The sequence below is a fragment of the Trachurus japonicus genome, chromosome 5 (genome assembly GCF_045865225.1).
Source record: "Trachurus japonicus isolate A0001 chromosome 5, Traja_1.0".
In the NCBI taxonomy this organism is placed as follows: Eukaryota; Metazoa; Chordata; class Actinopteri; order Carangiformes; family Carangidae; genus Trachurus; species Trachurus japonicus.
This window is the reverse complement of record NC_140911.1, coordinates 2841141-2859143: the sequence shown is the minus strand read 5'-3', so window position 1 is coordinate 2859143 and position 18003 is coordinate 2841141. Positions and strand designations below refer to the sequence as shown.

At 41.2% G+C, this 18003-nt stretch overlaps 2 protein-coding genes across 3 annotated transcripts; both read left to right on the top strand.

Moving 5' to 3' along the window:
• The first annotated feature begins 27 nt into the window (after window positions 1–27).
• On the top strand, window positions 28–1889 carry LOC146986779 (dnaJ homolog subfamily B member 9). The gene is made up of 2 exons (XM_085777963.1): window positions 28–581; window positions 1534–1889. Exons 1-2 carry the CDS (start codon window positions 338–340, stop codon window positions 1857–1859), a joined length of 570 nt encoding a protein of 189 aa, XP_085634089.1. The 5' UTR covers window positions 28–337; the 3' UTR covers window positions 1860–1889.
• A 727-nt stretch (window positions 1890–2616) lies between these two features.
• Window positions 2617–13342, top strand: LOC146986778 (sorting nexin-5). Of its 2 annotated transcripts, XR_015035896.1 has the most exons (15): window positions 2690–2866; window positions 3084–3194; window positions 3344–3451; window positions 4145–4205; window positions 4308–4432; window positions 7710–7793; window positions 7876–7950; window positions 8081–8111; window positions 8337–8424; window positions 8526–8565; window positions 10038–10124; window positions 10744–10833; window positions 10971–11036; window positions 12372–12601; window positions 13290–13342. XR_015035896.1 is itself a non-coding variant. In XM_085777962.1 (14 exons), the coding sequence occupies exons 1-14, from the start codon at window positions 2861–2863 to the stop codon at window positions 12510–12512; spliced, it is 1113 nt and encodes a 370-aa protein (XP_085634088.1). In that variant the 5' UTR covers window positions 2617–2860; the 3' UTR covers window positions 12513–12635. The 2 variants fall into 2 exon arrangements, 1 of the variants encoding a protein (XP_085634088.1); XM_085777962.1 differs by lacking the exon at window positions 13290–13342 and having other exon boundaries at window positions 2617–2866; window positions 12372–12635.
• The last annotated feature ends 4661 nt before the right edge of the window (window positions 13343–18003 follow it).

Genomic DNA, 18003 nt, shown 5'->3' with positions numbered 1-18003 from the left:
CAGTTTTCAAAGCAAGGAAATGAATAATACACGCGGAACTTGTGGGCAACGTAGGTAAACAAAGACAAAGATGTCGATGAATTAATAATGAGAACCGCTTTGTGTTGTTTTGATGCGCTTTTGTACACTTTCTTTGGGTGTAACTATTCATTGTTGGAAGTTGTGTCGGAAACTGAAGCCTGCAGCAGCTCACAGGTGAGAGTCAGAGTCGTTACTGCAGCTGCTGATATGATGAGGACTTGTATGGAGATTAAAAGCTGTTAAACCGCAAAGGGACAGATAAAGGGGTTTTGCTTAAAAGTTTCAGTTCCTTGTTTTTGCGCTCAGACGCTCAACAATGGCAGCAGCAGCAGCAGCAAGTGGTGTCTGGATGGTGCAGGTCTGCTCCACGCTGCTCCTGCTGCTCCTGCTGTGTGTGTCTGAGGTCGAGTCCAGCAGGAATTACTACCAAGTCCTCGACATTGAGCCAACAGCAACTGACAGCCAGATAAAAAAGGCTTTCCGCAAACTGGCCGTGAAGCACCACCCCGATAAGAACAAGGGCGCTGATGCTGAGAAGACGTTCAGGGAGATTGCAGAAGGTAGCCTACAACACACACACACACACACACACACACACACACACACACACACACACACACACACACACACACACACACACACACACACACACACACACACAAACACTACAGCTTCTTCACTTTGTAATCTACAAGATTGACACTCATTTTTAATTTTCAGATTATTACTTAATTCAATCAATAGGAGTGCATTGATGCCTTTACTTTCCTTGCTGAATGTTTGTATGGAAGTCACTCAGCCACCTGATGATCTAGTAACTCAAAAGAATGAGATACTTTCTCAAAATAATGACATTCTAAGTCAAAATAATGAGATATTAAACCAAAATAAAGAGATGCTTTGAGATACTTTCTTAAAATAATGAGATACTTAGTCAAAAATAATGAGATACTAATCAAAAATAATGAGATACCTTGAGATACTAAAAATAATGAGATACTTAGTCAAAATAATGACATGCTAAGTCAAAATAATGAGATACCTTGAGATACTTTCTTAAAACAATGAGATACTTGATCAAAATATGAGATACTAAGTCAGAATAATGAGATACTTTGAGATACTTTCTAAAAATGATGAGATCCTTAGTCAATATATTGACTTACTGACTCAAAACAACGAGGTAATAACTCACATCATATGGAATATATGCAAATAATTGCATGCAAGTTTGCTGTAAATGATATGAGTTATTATTACCTCATTATTTTGACTTAGTATGTCATTAATTTGAGTTATTAGATCTTGTTTTTTTCCCCATCAAGTGGTGGAAATTGGATTTCCATAAACATGCTCTAGGACTTCTATGTATTATAGTTTGTTGCAGTTGTGGTGTTTCTAAGATTTAATACACTCTTGTGGGAGACAGTAGAAACACAGTAAAAACAGCACAAATCTGAACATCCATGGCAGACTCAGGTGTGTGTACCTGTCCTCCTCTTCCTCTTCTAGCCTACTCGGTGCTGTCCAACCAGGAGAAGAGGCGTCTCTATGACAGCGTCGACCACCAGTCTTTCCTGAAGAACGAGGTCTCCGTTGATCCTGAGGATGAAGATGTGACGTCGAGCTTCCACTTCAGCTTCTCTGACGTCTTCCATGATGGAGGAGGTCCCTTCGTGGAGGAGCCATCACACTTCCACTGGAGCTTCTTTGATCCCGACTGGGAAGAGGAGGAGGAGGACGGTGGCGCTCCATTCGACCACTTCAGCTCCGAGGACGCTGCTGGTTTCAGCTTCTATTTTGCAGACGGGGACGAACATGAGGAAGACTACTACTGACAAACGTCCACAGTGTCTTTGTCCTGGCTCATGCACAGCTGTTACTCTGCAAAAACTCCAAATCTTACCAAGAATATTTGTCTTATTTCTAGTCAAAATGTCATTTCTAGTCAAAACAAATCTCATTATACCTCAAATAAGTATATTTATACATATACATACATAATTATACATAAAAAAGTAGCTTGTTTTTAAACACTTTTGACTTATTTCAAGCCAATTTTCGCTTGAAATAAGTAGAATAATCTGATAGTGGAGCAAGTTTTTCTTTCTTATTACAAGCACAAAAAATGTTTCTAATTATTTCAAGTGAAAATGTGTTTGAAACAAGTGGAAATTATCTAAAAAACAAGTAAATTTTTAGGTGATGAGTCTTATTTAAAGTGGAAAGAGATTAGTTTTGACTAGAAATGAGACATTTTGACAAGAAATAAGACAAATATTCTTGGAAAGATTTTGAGTTTTTGCAGTGTATATTCTAGTGTATTTGTGTCTTTTTTTATTATCGATAACAAAGTCTCCATATTAAATTGTGATCTCACGCCTTGTGCTCTGTCTGCGTCTTTTATGGGATGCCTTGTAAGGTCAGCGGTTGTTTACAGGCTTGTGAGTGTTAAGGTTAACAGCTGGCGAACTGATTGGACCGTTATGCCACTTTTTCTTTTTTCTTCCCAGTGTGTGTGGGCGTGCCCAAGGTGCAGAGTTACTGACTAACCCAACGTTTAACTCATCTGTTGTTGTTTTTCGCTGCGCCAGCACTTTTTTTTTTTTTTTTTAAGATTTGGAACAGTTTTCCTCCCTCATCTCTCTCAGGCACCGGTGTGCACTTTGACCCAGAGGATATCCTGTGCCTTCTCAGCAGTTGGAGCGTGAGCGCAGTAAAGCCCACAATAAGACAAAAGAGCTTTTCAGCTTCATGCACTAAACAAAAAAAAAAAAGGAGATTTAAGATTTTGAAACAAAGACAGACTGGAAACATTAATAACTTTGCAATCTTGACGATGATGGTAAGTGTCTGAACATGTTTCAGTTGTTTTTGGAAAAACTTCTCTGAGTGTCATGTGACTTTCTCTCCAGGCTGGCACCAGGACTGTAGCCTATGCATTGCACACAGAGAAGTTAAAAAACTTAAAACTTTAAAGTTATTCTGTTTAATAATGTGAATTCACTCCCAAGATTTTTTGTATTGATTGTATTAACAGCTACATTTTCATTTTTTTTTAGCAAGAAACACAAGAGGTGACGTCTTCTCTGAGTGTCCACGGTCATGACATCAAGGTGACAGAGGTGCTGAAAGACGGGGACACGCTCACCTTTCTGATCGTCTCTCAAAAGGTCAGACAGCGGCTCATTTACTTGGTATTTGTTGCAGCTTTTGAGAGCATTAGATCCTGGTTGATACAGGAAACCACAATGACAGTGGATGGATGTGTTCGACTTGTGCAAACCATGACGCATCGTGTGTGTGTGTGTGTGTGTTGCAGCTGTCTGGGACCGGGGAGTACCATGTGGACCGGACCTACGACGACTTTGAGTGGCTGCAGCAGCACCTGTTTGCTCCGGAGGACGTTCCTGGGATACAAGGAGTCATAGTCAGTGCTTTTTCTGTTTCATCTGCACACAGCTGTTCATGTTAATGTTAATAGATGGAGTCGATGCGTTCAGGGACATCACGGTTTGCTCAGACACTGATCTGTGAACTGCCTCTTTTATAAGTGCAATGTGGTCATTTCAAACCATGCATTCTTGTAACACAGCGTACAGTGGGAAAGATTGCAAAACCAAAATGTGGACCGCACACACACACATACACACACACACACATACACACTAAACCACAGGTTTCAGTATGTTCCACTGGTGAGGAGTGAGTTTGTTGCTGTTCAAACACTTCCTCCTTTCTCTGCTCCACATCAGACTTTTCTTATCTCCGTGCTGCCACTACGTCGGTTTCCCCCGAACTGTAGAACATAAAGAAGCTTTGCGGTTAGATTGGATGTGTGTGTGTGTGTGTGTGTGTGTGTGTGTGTGTGTGTGTGTGTGTGTTTTTTTTTTTAAATGCAGCAGATCCCTATCAGGAAGTATTTTACTTCCTACACAATAACATGGCAGCGTCTGTTCTGCAAAGCTGAGTCTGTGATCCCTGAGGTTCATATTTCGTTCACGCTGTAACAACCATGCTCTCCCCAACTAAACCCAAGCACCTACTGTAAATAAAGTTTTTAATAAATAACATGAATCTAATTTTGGCTTAAATATAATCATATTTTCCTTTTTCCTTTAAGTTTCCTCCTGTTCCTGCGAAGGCTCAGGTGAACGCATCTGCCAAGGTTATGAAACAGCTTGGTGAGCGCACAAAACATATAGTAAATGCAAACAAATATATGTCTATTTTAGTGTCTGAGTGTTATTATTTATTATTTTAACATGCTGAACGCCTCCTTGCAGGTTTCCTCGCCCTGGGGGAGTGGCAGCCGTACCGCCAAGCGCTGCAGACGTTCCTCCGGCAGGTCGCTACACACAGCATCCTCAGCAGAAACAAAGCTGTGGAGACTTTCCTCACCAGCACAGATGTAAGTCAAGTCAACACATTTTTACTTGTTTTTCTTTTCTTTTCTTAAAGTGACACCTGTAAGCAGACAGGATTTAATGTCAGATGCTACGTGACTTTTATGAGCGTGGAAGACAGTAAATGGTTAAAATTTCACAGAGTGACTGGAGAGATTCATGCACCTTAAACATGATGGCACCTTACTGGACAAATAATATGGAGGATCATGGTCGATGGTCTCCACCTGCATGAACTTGACCCTTCACCCCAAACTGAGATGTTCTGCAGTGTTGAATCATTTTAGGGGTTTCACACCAGCAGGGCTCCGTGTGTCGGCTCCGGTTCCTGAACCCAGTTTTGAATCGGCCAAAAATATAACAGGTTCCTCATCCTGAAAAGTCGGTTCTCAAGGGAACCAAAAAATGGTTGGTTCTTCCTTGCGAACCGTGACATCATCAGTTGGTGTGTCTTATTCTAGGCTGTGAAGACGAGCAGGAAGGAGAAGGAGAAGGAGAAGGCAGCGACTGAAAACATGGAGTAAAATAATTTGCAGTGGTCTGAAGCTAAAGAAACTAAATGCTTGGTGGCGATTTGGGAAAATACAGAATTTCAAGAAAAGCTAGAGAGCAGCACAGGAAAGAACAAGTTGTATGAAATTCCCTTTAAAGTAAAGTAATTCTTATCTTTTAACTTGGATAAGAGATGGCCAAGGCTGGGCTCACTCCAACGCCAGACCAAATGACTCAGTACGTTTACATGACACTTGAAAAAAACAAATTATTGCCTTAATCCGACTATAACTGGACAATTGAAGTGCATGTAAACACCTTAGTCCGACTGAAATCGGAAACTCCGATTAAGACACCCAGATAATGCGATTGGAATTCGATTTTCTCCGACATGTATACACCTTAGTCGGAGTATAACTGGACAATGCATGTGCGCCTGCTCCACGCGTCTGGTCGGGAACTGCAGTTGATAATTTGATATTAAGCTCACTAAGTTGTTTATATTCAGGTTTTTAGGAGGTGACAGAAAAGTCAACAGGACAGGAGGCGTATATTAACCCACTGAAACGACGGGTGACGCCGCATGAGGGGGCGGACCCCGTCAGTTATTCGATTTTCTCAGTTGCATGTGAATTGAGACAAGGACAGAAGTCCGACTTGACGCCAAAATCGAATTTTGAGCATAGCTCGATTAAGCTCTGCATGTAAATGTACTGATTAATAATAGACTTGACAGGGACATATTATGGATATATCTCTTTTTGAAGACTCTTTGGGTGTTTGGCTTGCCTTCCAATCCAAAATGTGAGAATTGACAAATAAATCTGTAACTTTCAGGCTCCTGAGGTTGAAATCCATGTGGTTTTACCAGCTGTTCCCTCAGTTGTCATCCAATGATGTCATTAGTTTTTGAATTTGCATAATACCACCGCTACCTGTAGAGGGGGCGGGGCCTGGTGAGCAGTTGCTCATTTGCATTTAAAGGGACAGGCACTGAAACCAGCCGTTATGAACAGGGCTGTTTTGAGAGGATGAAAAGAGCTTAATGTTTTTTCCTTGAGGTAAAAAACTGAAGAAGGATTACAGAGACGGCAAAAAAATATATACATATACTGTATATCGCCACTGTCTTGTGTTGACCTGAGTAACGCAGAGTAACGTCCTCCCACTTTGGTTCCACTTAAACCAGATCCATGTCTGTCTGAATTAAGCACTAAACCTCATGGTTCCTCCAGAAGGTTCTCCTGAAGTTGCCATGGGAACTGTGCCCTGTGAACGGCTGCCATTTTGCAAACAGTGAACCAGCTGATGGCACAGACCGGTCTCTGAGAAGAGAGCACACACTGTCATCATGCCACAGACTCAGACATGTGACTGACAGGCTGCACGTTTAGTTGTTTTTCTGAACAGAACTCACTCAGACTCTGACTGTCCCTAAAAACTCAAAAGGCGAAATAAAAGTAAAAGTGGAAAATGACGCCACAGCTGGAGAGAAACATTTAAACGAGCCTGTTGTCTCAGTTGGACTGTGGACTTTGAAGACGACTCTCCGTTGTAAACCTCTTGTCTGTAGATAAAGAAGCGTAAGGACAGGACACAGCGGTGGGAAAAAAAAGCACAAAATCAGTGATTAGTGCTTTGAAATTAGAAAATAAAGAAAAGGAGCAGGTGGTGAAGTGAAGTCTACAACATGAATAAGAGCTCAAGCTGTCGGCCTGCAGAGCAGAAACACCAACGCACAGTCCTGCTGCCTGAGATGAAAGTTGGTGCAGTTTGTGTGTGTAACTCTGTTTCAGTGAATATTAATAATGTTCCTGCTGCTGCCGTCGTCACACGTTGGCTCCAGACAAGAGAAGCTTCATTTACCACATGCAGCAAATAATAATAATAAATTATACTGGTTCAGAATAGTTTGTCCTTATGAAGACATTCATCATTTCAGCTCTGCAGAACAAATGTATGACAGATACAGGTGCAGGTAGACAGTAATCCTGCCTCTTTGCTGTGTTTAAGTCAGAGTTAAAGGAGAATTCCCGTCATTTTCTAAGTAACGCTCTGCAGCTCTAGGTCCCCGAGTGCGACCATAGGAGAAAAATCCAAGAAAAATATGCGCAGCCCGGACCTAGCTCTCCTTCTGCTAGCTGCGCTACACTGCAGTTAAACAGCAAAGTAATTGGGGCAGTTCTTCTAACCGCAACTTTGGCCTCTATATAATGCTCAAAATATCACTATAAATGCTTTGCAAAAATGATTTTGGATCGGAAAAAAATCAGTTATATTCATATTGATGCTTTTTCCCCCATTCAAAATATTTTTTTCTTCCTAAATCCATGTTTTCTTCGCGTTTTTGTCTGCGATGAAGCTGAGACAGGATTTCCACTGACTTTCACACTGCGTTGTGTCTTAAAGGAAGAGAAATCTGTCCACCACTAGATGATGGGAAATAACAAACACAATACAAATAGAAAAATAAGAGAAAGAGATAGAATAGAAACACAATTTTGAATAATATAATATATATAATGTAAAGTAATAGTATGTACAGATACATATGGAAAGTATCTAGTAGTACAGTACAGTACAGTGCATTATACAGTATGTATACAGTATGTACAGTGGTGAGATGGCATCCAGTGTTGAGTCTGGATGTAATAAACAAGCAAACAAATAAATAAAGGTGCTACATGAACTGTGCTCTGCTCACTGTGTTTAAACACTGTTAACCTGAAAATGTTGAAGTGTTTTTTTTTTTGTGTGTGTGTGTGTGTAACTGTGTGTGTTTGTGTGCAGCCTCCAGGTCGACAGCGAGCGAGGAAAAACATTTTCAACCGGCTGAGTCAAGCTGTGGGGGAGATGAGGAAAGAAGGCCATAAGGTAAAACGACTGAATTTACAGCCTCTACTGTCGACTGTGTGTGTGTGTGTAGTTTTAATGCTGTGATGGTTTGTGTTTGCAGGATGTGGACGAGTTCTTTCAAACTGAACGTGATCAAAACCTGGTCCTGACCGGCCACGCAAAGAGCGCAGCAGAGGTGAGAGTGAGTCGGTTCTGGTCTGGATGTGTCTGTTTCTGGATTTCATGTCTTTATTTGTCTTTTTCTTTTGTCTTCTAACTTAAAACCTGATACACATATTGATCTGTTTTATTTTCTTCTCCTGCAGAGGTTCCTGGATGTGGTGCTGACCCAGCAAAGTAAGAAACATGTTTCAGGTTTGAACTTTGAGAGCAGACAAAGAGCTCATTCAGAGACTTGATCTGGGATGTGTAATAATAAATTAAATTTCCCAAGCATCACAAAACAAATTCAATTCCTGCTCAGTCTGACGTAACTGTGTGTGTGTGTGTGTGTGTGTGTGTGTGTGTGTGTGTCTGTGTGTGTGTGTGTCTGTGTGTGTCTGTTGTTGTGGTTGTTTACAGAGATTGCCGTGGCCTGTGGACACTTCTCAGCTGCTCTGCATCTGTGTGTGGAAGCAGGAGACGATCCTGACAAACAGGCTTTTTCAAGGTTTGACTGAGTCTTATTAGTGTCACAAACACACACAACTGCATCTATACACTTAAAAAAACAGTACAAGGTCATTAAAAACACTGAACTCTCTCTCTCAGGATCTGTGTGCAACTGTCTGAAGTCTTTGAGTCTATGAAGGTAAGTTATTATTTTGTGCCTTGTGAACAGAAATAGTTTCAGATCATTAACGGATCATCTGCAGATAATTAGTTTAGTTTAGTTTATTTAGGAACCCCATCAGCTGCATCATAGCAACAGTTATTCTTCCTGGTGGTCCTTAGAACAACTTCACATTATGTCAGTGCAATTATTCAACACATAACAGCACAGTTAAAGGGATAGTTCAACATTTTTGGCAAATCAGCCCATTGCCATAGTCCCTATAGTCATAGCAGTAGGTTTGTTACCTTTAATTGTCGGTGCAAGCTATTTTTAGAACGGCGGAGCAGAGCTGTGAGCTGCTCAGAGGAGCTACACTACGGAGGCTCATGGGATTTCTTGGTTTTATCAAACTCATCAAATACACAATCCAACAACTCCAAAACGCTCTGGTGGACAAGTTGTGACCTGCACATTCACCACGCTATGAGATAATAACAGAACGTTACCAGACAGAGTTGTTTTAGAGGGAAATTCATGGAAAACCACTGATGGACGTTGCCTTCAGGGACAGTTTTTCATCAAGCAGTCTCTGCATTTCCCTCTAGAACAACTCTGTCTGGTAACGTTCTGTTATTATCTCATAGCGTGGTGAATGTGCAGGTCACAACTTGTCCACCAGAGCGTTGTGGAGTTGTAGGATTGTGTATTTGATGAGTTTGATGAGGGAAACCAAGAAATCCCATGAGCCTCCGTAGCGTAGCTCTGAGCAGCTCGCGGCTCTGCTCCGCCGTTCTAAAAATAGCTTGCACCGACAATTAAAGGCAAGGCAGTTTTATTTGTATAGCCCGTTTTTACAAACAGTTTGTCTCAAAGGGCTTTACATGGCATCGTAACAACATCCTCTGTCCTTAGACCCACACATCGACTGAGGAAAAACTCCATGGAAAACCCTTTTAACAGGGAAAAATCGGAGAAACCTCAGGGTGAGCAACAGAGGAGGGATCCCTCACCCAGGACGGACAGACGTGTAATAGATGTTGTTACAGACAAGAAAACAGTTTACAGTTTATGGCACAGAAAGAAAGGTAACGAACTTACTGCTATGACTATAGGGATTATGGCAATGGGCCAATTTGCCAAAATGTTGAACTATCTCTTTAACACATAACACAAATAAATAAGACATAATAAACAACACACAAACAAGACAGCTCATACAGATTAGTAGGAGGTATCTCTGCAATCGTCTCTGGCCAATAGTTTTAATTTGACTATTTTCTTGTATTATTGGAACTATTTAGTGCTATTTGTAAACTTTGTTATATTTTCCACAGGTATCATTAGACCATACTGTCAGACATTAGTCTAGAGACGACAATATAAAGGCTGAGTCACTAGTTTAGTTGAACTTTGTGACATAAATGCTGCACATCTTTTTTTTTTTTTACTGAAATACCACTTCCCATCTTGGCAACTATAAAATGTAACAATGTTTTTGTTGTGGGCAGAAAAATATGACGAGTGTTGCCGACAACAACGTGAGCACTCTGGGTCTGGGCCTGGACCTGGAGTCACGCTACCAGGAGGCAGAGAAGGTGAGCGCTGTCGTTTTTATTTCATTATCTTATTATTTCATCTGTTGAAATAAAGACGGAAACTTCTGCCTGAAGATGATGATGTCATTGTGATGATTAAGGGGAAAAATGTGAAACTGTCAGATCATCTGCAGCAGTTGTTTTATTACCATGCACAGAGGGTGAAGAACACAGGAGGAAATATAATTAATTATTGTATAAATATTATTATTATGTGTATTTTAGTGGCTGGTGTGAAACTATGAACTGCTCTGAAAATAATAAGTTCATATGAAATGCAAAGGTAGTTGCTCATGTTATGATTTCTTTCTCCCATTGTTTTTAATGGGAAGTCATTGACCATAAATTGAGTTGCTTGTGTTTTCCTTTTTCTTTATTTTTTCGTCAGTGTTATGATATTTACAAATAATTTGGCAGACCATCTATTGAAAATCAAGCTGTTCAAAATGAATATAGTAAGGGGCAGGAGAAAGGTTTTTTCTTCATCCCGCTCCTTTCCATGCATGGAAGGAATGTGTGAATTATTATCTATCATCATTTTGCCAATAATGCATGAATGGAACAAATGAAAATGAAATGAAATGCAATCTGTGTAACATGATTATCTTGTCCGATGCAGGAAATGCTGTTCAGGAGAACCTGTAAACTGGTGGAACTGGAAACAGCCAGAAGAAACGCAGAAAGGGCCAAACCGGTGAAGAAAGCTGCGGTGAGTGTTTGTGACCAGCAGGGGGCAGTGGCGCTCCGCTGATGAGAGATTCAGTCACAACAAGGGGAGGAAACGACCAAAAGATGCAGGTTTAATCTGGATGTGAAGTCAGTTCTGATGCTTTGTTCCTTCATCAGATGGAGGAGGTGAAGAAAGCAGCAGAGACGGAGTTTGACCACATCAGTGACGTCGCCAAACAAGAGGTAAAACATCCACATTGTACATCTGGACTTCCTCATCAAATACACAATCCAACAACATGTGCAGGTCACAACTTGTCCACCAGAGCGTTGTGGAGTTGTTGGATTGTGTATTTGATGAGTTTGATGAGGGAAACCAAGAAATCCCATGAGCCTCCGTAGCGTAGCTCTGAGCAGCTCACGGCTCTGCTCCGCCGCTCTAAAAATAGCTTGCACCGACAATTAAAGGTAACGAACCTACTGCTATGACTATAGGGATTATGGCAATGGGCCAATTTGCCAAAATGTTAAACTATCCCTTTAAGACTACTAACAACATTCATCTGTATATAGCTCTCATATAGCTCAAATGAACCACTGTTTACCAGGCTCCGCCCCCTCTACAGGTACCAGTACTCACAGGTAGGGGTGGGATTATGCAGATTTGAAAACTAATGACATCATTGGATGACAACTGAGGGAACGGGTCATAAAACCACATGGATTTCAACCTCAGGAGCCTGAAAATTACAGATATTTTTGTCAATTCTCACATTTTGGGCCGGGGACCAGAAGGCAAGACAAACACCCAAATATATGTTAAAAAGACTTCAAAAGTGATATTTCCATAATATGTCCCCTTCAAGACAAACTTAAAGGGATAGTTCACCCAAAATTGAAATTTCACTCATCTACTCGCCCTCATGTGGACTAAGGGCTGGGAGAAGTTTCAGAGTCCTCCGTGGCTTCTCTGTGTTACAGGGGGTCTCGGCGTAGCAGTGCGTGTCCATATAACGGTTGCAAATGGATACCAACTGTCTTTGTAACAAAAAGACACACCAAAAAACATCCAAATACCTCCATGCTGCTCGTATGTAATGTCCGTCTTGTATTGAAGCCCCGAAATGTGAAATTGTTCCGAAAAAAATTAAATAAGTCTATTTTTCAAGCTTGTTTTGTAGCGGAAGCTTCTCGAAGCTCCTCTTCCCGGTTCGACGAATTTCGCATTTCGGGGCTTCAATACAAGACGGACATTACATACGAGCAGCATGGAGGTATTTGGATGTTTTTTGGTGTGTCTTTTCAGTATCCATTTGCAACCGTTATATGGACATGCACTGCTACGCCGAGACCCCCTGTAACTCAGAGAAGCCACAGAGGACTCTGAAACTTCTCCCAGCCCTTAGTCCACATGAGGGTGAGTAGATAATGAGTGAAATTTCAATTTTGGGTGAACTATCCCTTTAAAGAGACTTCAAAAGTGATATTTCCATAATATGTCCCCTTCAAGACAAACTTAAGACTTGCACATGTGTGACGAGTTAACATGCACATCCTGACGTGTCTCTCTCTGTCCAGATCGTGCGGTTTGAAGGCGCCCGTGTGCAGATGCTGCAGCAGGCTCTGGTCCAGTGGTGTGAGAAGCAGCTCGTTACGGCCAGAGAGAGCATGGACCAGTTCAACCAGCACCTGGAGGCCTTCAGAGGGACGGCCCAGTGACCCCAGCAGCAGCACTGTCCTCATGAAGCATCCTCACTGTGTCTAAACATAGCATGGGATAACCCAAACATGTCCTTCAGCCCGGTGTACTGCTGCAAACTCATGCATTACTGGACTGAAGAAAGAAAAATAACAATTTGAATTTTTAATTTCCCCTTGTATCACACCTGATAAATCTGGCATTTTTAAAATGTATTGCTCACAGTTTATGTAATTAAATTGTATATTTTATACATAAAGTATGTGGAGGTCTCAAAAGCTGCATGTATCAAATATGACAGTGGCTCTCAAAGTGGGGTCCGGGGACCTCCAGGGGTCCTTGAGAGAGTTGAAAGGGTCCCCAAATTTTTCCACAAAATTTTACCACTTTCTTTTCTAGAATTAAAAAAAAAAAAAAAAATTACAATTTTTTTCTTGAAATTTTACCACTTTTTTTCCTAGAATTTCAAAAACTATTTTCAAATTTTTTTTTTTACCATTTAATCTAGAAATTTTACCACTTTTTTCCAGAAATATTACATTTTTCTCCAGAAATTCCTCCAAAAACTCCCCCCATTGGCCCTAATTTGAACGTACATTGACTACAAAAAGAAAACGTTATTCTGTCTCAGAACAAATATTCGTGTATTTCTGGTGTTTGTTTCAAAATTTTGTCCAAGGGGGTGAGGGGGTTTAATTTGTGTAAAGAAAAAAAAGTTTAAGAACTACTGAAATATGATACACTTGCCATTAAGGGGTTCATCTGGTAATTTTTTTGTATGTCATTGTTTCAGAAACATTTTGGAAACTCATGCATTATTGGACTGAAGAGATGTTAACTGAAAGAGAAATAAAACCTTCTGCATCCTTATATACGTAGACAGTACTCATGCACACACACACACACTCTCTTGAGATGGTAGCAGAGGGGCTGTCAGCTGCTAACTAACGCTCGACAACACCGCGCTCATACGCTGGTGCTGAGAAACGTACTGTGCAGCTCCACACCAACACGAGCCGGGGGTCACACACCAAATAAAGTGTGATGAATTGATTCCCCAAAGTACCTGCTTTGCCTTTATGTGTGTGTGTGTGTGTGTGTGTGATTCTCACTCTTGGATCATTAATCAGTTGGTTTGGCTGCTCCTGCAAGGACGTGGCAGCAGCAAGGGCACTGTACCAGCTTATTGTTTGGCTCTTCACTCTGCCTCAGCTTTGTGAATATGACAATAATAATAATAATGTTAATAATAATCTCTCTTACAATAGTTTTATTTTCACTTAAAGTGAGATGTGTTATAAAAGCTGTGGCAGAGATTTTCTGCACAATGTCAGCCGGCTCTCCTTCTCTGTCTGCTGTGGACTGTGGCTCCATATCTCAGCACTACCGCCACCGCCACCGCTGCTTCATCTCATCTGTTCTGCTCTGTAATCTCTCCATTGACTGAATAAGGAGGAATGGATCCCATCTGAGAGAGAGAGAGAGAGAGAGAGGGGAGGATAGAGAGGAGGTTGGGCTCATTTGCATCAACAGCTTGTTTCATTGCAGCCAAACAGAAATAGAGTTGATGAGAGTTTAGTCTTTAGTGTAAATCCAGCTGTTTAATGGCTTTTGATGGTTGTTGGTCGTGTTCAAAAACAATAAATAAATAGATAAGGAACAGAAACAACTCTGTATTTATGCACAGCTGAATCATTTTTCATCTGAACTGAATTTATTCAGGAAGTCTTTTAGCCAGTGTATTTCTGAACATGCATGTTAGTCACATTGCTGACATGCTACTATTAAAGGGATAGTTCAACATTTTGGCAAATTGGCCCATTGCCATAATCCCTATAGTCATAGCAGTAGGTTTGTTACCTTTAATTGTCGGTGCAAGCTATTTTTAGAACGGCGGAGCAGAGCCGTGAGCTGCTCAGAGCTACGCTACGGAGGCTCATGGGATTTCTTGGTTTCCGTCATCAAACTCATCAACTACACAATCCAACAACTCCACAACGCTCTGGTGGACAAGTTGTGACCTGCACATTCACCACGCTATGAGATAATAACACAACGTTACCAGACAGAGTTGATTTAGAGGGAAATACAGAGACTGCATGTGTGGACAAATCTAATCTCCAAAAAGAAACTGTTACCTGAACTGAACCTGCATCTTTTCTTCACTCTGTGATCTCGTATCCAATATCCATCATCTAATTCACTGGAAAAAACAAAACAAAAAAAACTGTGTTTAAATCAAATCACCTCCAGCCATCTGTCTTTTCACTCTCTTGTCTGTTTCATGATGTGAAGAGAGAATCAAAAAGACTCTCTCTCTCTCCTCACAATACACTCCCATTTATTGATCATTAAATGTAGCACTCTCGCTGTGCAAGTTTTGCACTTCATCTTTGTGGTTTATTGGTTTTAATGAGCCGCAGTAAAAGTTAAATGTAAGGTTTATGGAGCATTTTTATGATTCTGTGGTTTTACCTCTTCTTCTTTTACTTCTATCTACCTGAGAAAGAAAAAAACACAGACGTGGAAGACAATGAACAGAACAACACAATATCCTGTACAAACAATAAACAACACCGACAGAAAACTGCATGTATTATTGACAGGATTCTATACTGTATATTGCACTTTTATCCTTTTTTATTATTATTTAAAGCTGCGCTGCTTCTTGCTGCAATACAGCAGATGAACTTTACTTCACCACAGAGAAGCTGCAGAAGCTACAGTAACTAGCACACATGGTGAGTGCATATGGGCACACACACACACACACACACACACACACACACACACACTATAATGAGAGCCCATCTCAACTGCTGAGAGTATGACCCAGATCAAGGACAGGAGGATCAGGAGGTGTGTGTGTGTGTGTGTGTGTGTGTGTGTGTGTGTGTGTGTGTGTGTGTGTGTGTGTGCGCCAGTGAAAACATGCACTTGGAGCTGATTGGCTAAAGTAGCTCATTACTGGTGGAAAGGCAGCGCTCAGCACAGCGGCTCACGGCCTGACAACGACTGAGTTTGTCAAGTGCAACGTTCAGGCAACAGCGTGACACACACAGACAGACACACACACACACACGCGGCCTCATGACTCAGCCGTCGTCCGTCGTCCCAGTGAAGCTGCACCAGCACCAGCTGGATCTGCATCTTCACTGGCGACACGATTCAACTCGATTACGATTCACCACATTATGATTAGGTTCGATTTGATTATATGATGTATTTCAATGCATTGCACACATGGCTTTTTCATTAAATAACTTAAAGGGATAGTTCAACATTTTGGCAAATTGGCCGCCCATTGCCATAATCACTATAGTCATAGCAGTAGGTTTGTTACTTTTCACCATGCTATGAGATAATAACAGAACGTTACCAGACAGAGTTGTTTTTTAGAGGGAAATACAGAGACTGCTTGATGAAAAACTGTCCCTGAAGGCAACGCACATCAGCGGTTTTGCATGAATTTACCTCTAAAACAACTCTGTCTGGTAACGTTCTGTTATTATCTCATAGCGTGGTGAATGTGCAGGTCACAACTTGTCCACCAGAGCGTTCTGGAGTTGTTGGATTGTGTATTTGATGAGTTTGATGATGTAAACCAAGAAATGCCATGAGCCTCCGTAGCGTAGCTCTGAGCAGCTCACGGCTCTGCTCTGCCGTTCTAAAAATAGCTTGCACCGACAATTAAAGGTAACGAACCTACTGCTATGACTATAGGGATATGGCAATGGGCCAATTTGCCAAAATGTTGAACTATCCTTTTAAATAGTCAGATAAATATGATCCACAGCAGCTTCCTTGGAGTCTGAACACACAAAGGAAAAGAAAAGGCCTAGCCCACTTAAAGGTCCACTTGTTAATTTCTCAAAAGCAAAACATAAATCTTGACATTGTGCTTTAAAATATAATAAATCACCATCTCTGTATGTGAACATCATCATCAAACGTGAACGACTTATTTGAATTTAAAAATCGATTATGTGACATGACTGCATCGATTCAGAATCGTCCCTGTAAGAATCTCGATGCATCTTTGAAACGGTTATTTTCGGCGCCGCTAACGTGTCCAAGTCAGATTACAGCAGATCATCAGTGCAGTGTTTACACACAGAAACCAGTTTTTTTATTGTCTCTGGTGTCTTGACTCATAAATCTGCTCCTCATGATTTACATCTTATGCCTCCTCTCAGTAACACAGCTCACTGTAATTGAAGTGTTTTTTTTCCTTCTTCTTCAAATCTTGGAACGAAATCAGACAATGTATTACAGGAGGAGATAAAATATCAAAACTATCAAATGATTTAATGTGAAATAAATTCAATATGCAGGAGATCCTGGTGAGAATATCTGTAATTTGGTTTAATACGACAACTGTATGAAATCAGAAATTCTCTTTTGTCTGCCTTTTGACTCGTCCCCCTCCCCTCCCCCCACATCTCCACATCTCTTTCCTCCGTCTTCACAGCGTCTCTGATATCTTTGTGAATCTGTGACTCTGGGAAGCTGCGAGAACAAAAAAAAAGACTACAGAACAGAATGCTAATATGAAAGTTTCTCCTTTTCACACTTTTCCAACCCAGACTCGACATCACCGTCAATTACACCAGAGTTCAAATAATGAAAAAGTAAAAAAAAACAAAAAAAAAACCACACACTGAGAGCTTTATCCTGTATTCTCACTCACTCATGATGATGCCCGTGTCATCAGGTGCAAGTGTTGGTTTTGCTGGATCACAAATGAGTGAACATGCTGCTGAGTCGAGTCAACCCAAGGTTGTTGGCACCTCATTAAATCTAATCGCTGCCGTACACAGATTATGACTCATTAAAAGTTTGTAGGATGGAGAATGAGACAGGAGACAGGATGTTAGGAGAGACAGAGACAGAGATGGAGAGCGATGCCTCAACCATCTGTAATTCATACAGCTCCATCCTGTGACTGTGCAGCATAACAAAGTAGATCCTCTCAGCTCTGAAATCAAACCTGATGGCACCACTCCACCGATGATTTGGAGACTGGATAGTATCAATTTTCACACACACACACACACACACACACACACACACACACACCCCACCTCCTCCTTCTCCTTGCAACGGATTACAGCATTGCAAAGCATTAGACTTGCTAATTTAGTCAATTTCTCTGTTCACTACTGAATGGAGCCATAAATATTAATAATATTACTTCCACACATTCCCAACCTCCACCTCCTCCTCCTCTTGGCTGCTTGTCATGTGTTCAAGGGATTGCAGCAGCAGCAGCGGGGTGCGATATTGTTAATTAGGTTTGTTGGGAGTGATGTCAGTGGTGAACTATGGACAGGCTGACACCGAGGTGACGACTCTCCTGTCACTCTCCATGCACGGCGGAGGAGTCGGACTTCGCTGTGACATGGAGAACGTGCCGAGGAAACCAAACAACTGCTCCTCGTTTTGTGACACAATGATTCAAAATGACTGTTTCCAAAGAAAAGATTCAAATGATTATTTTAATAATTATCT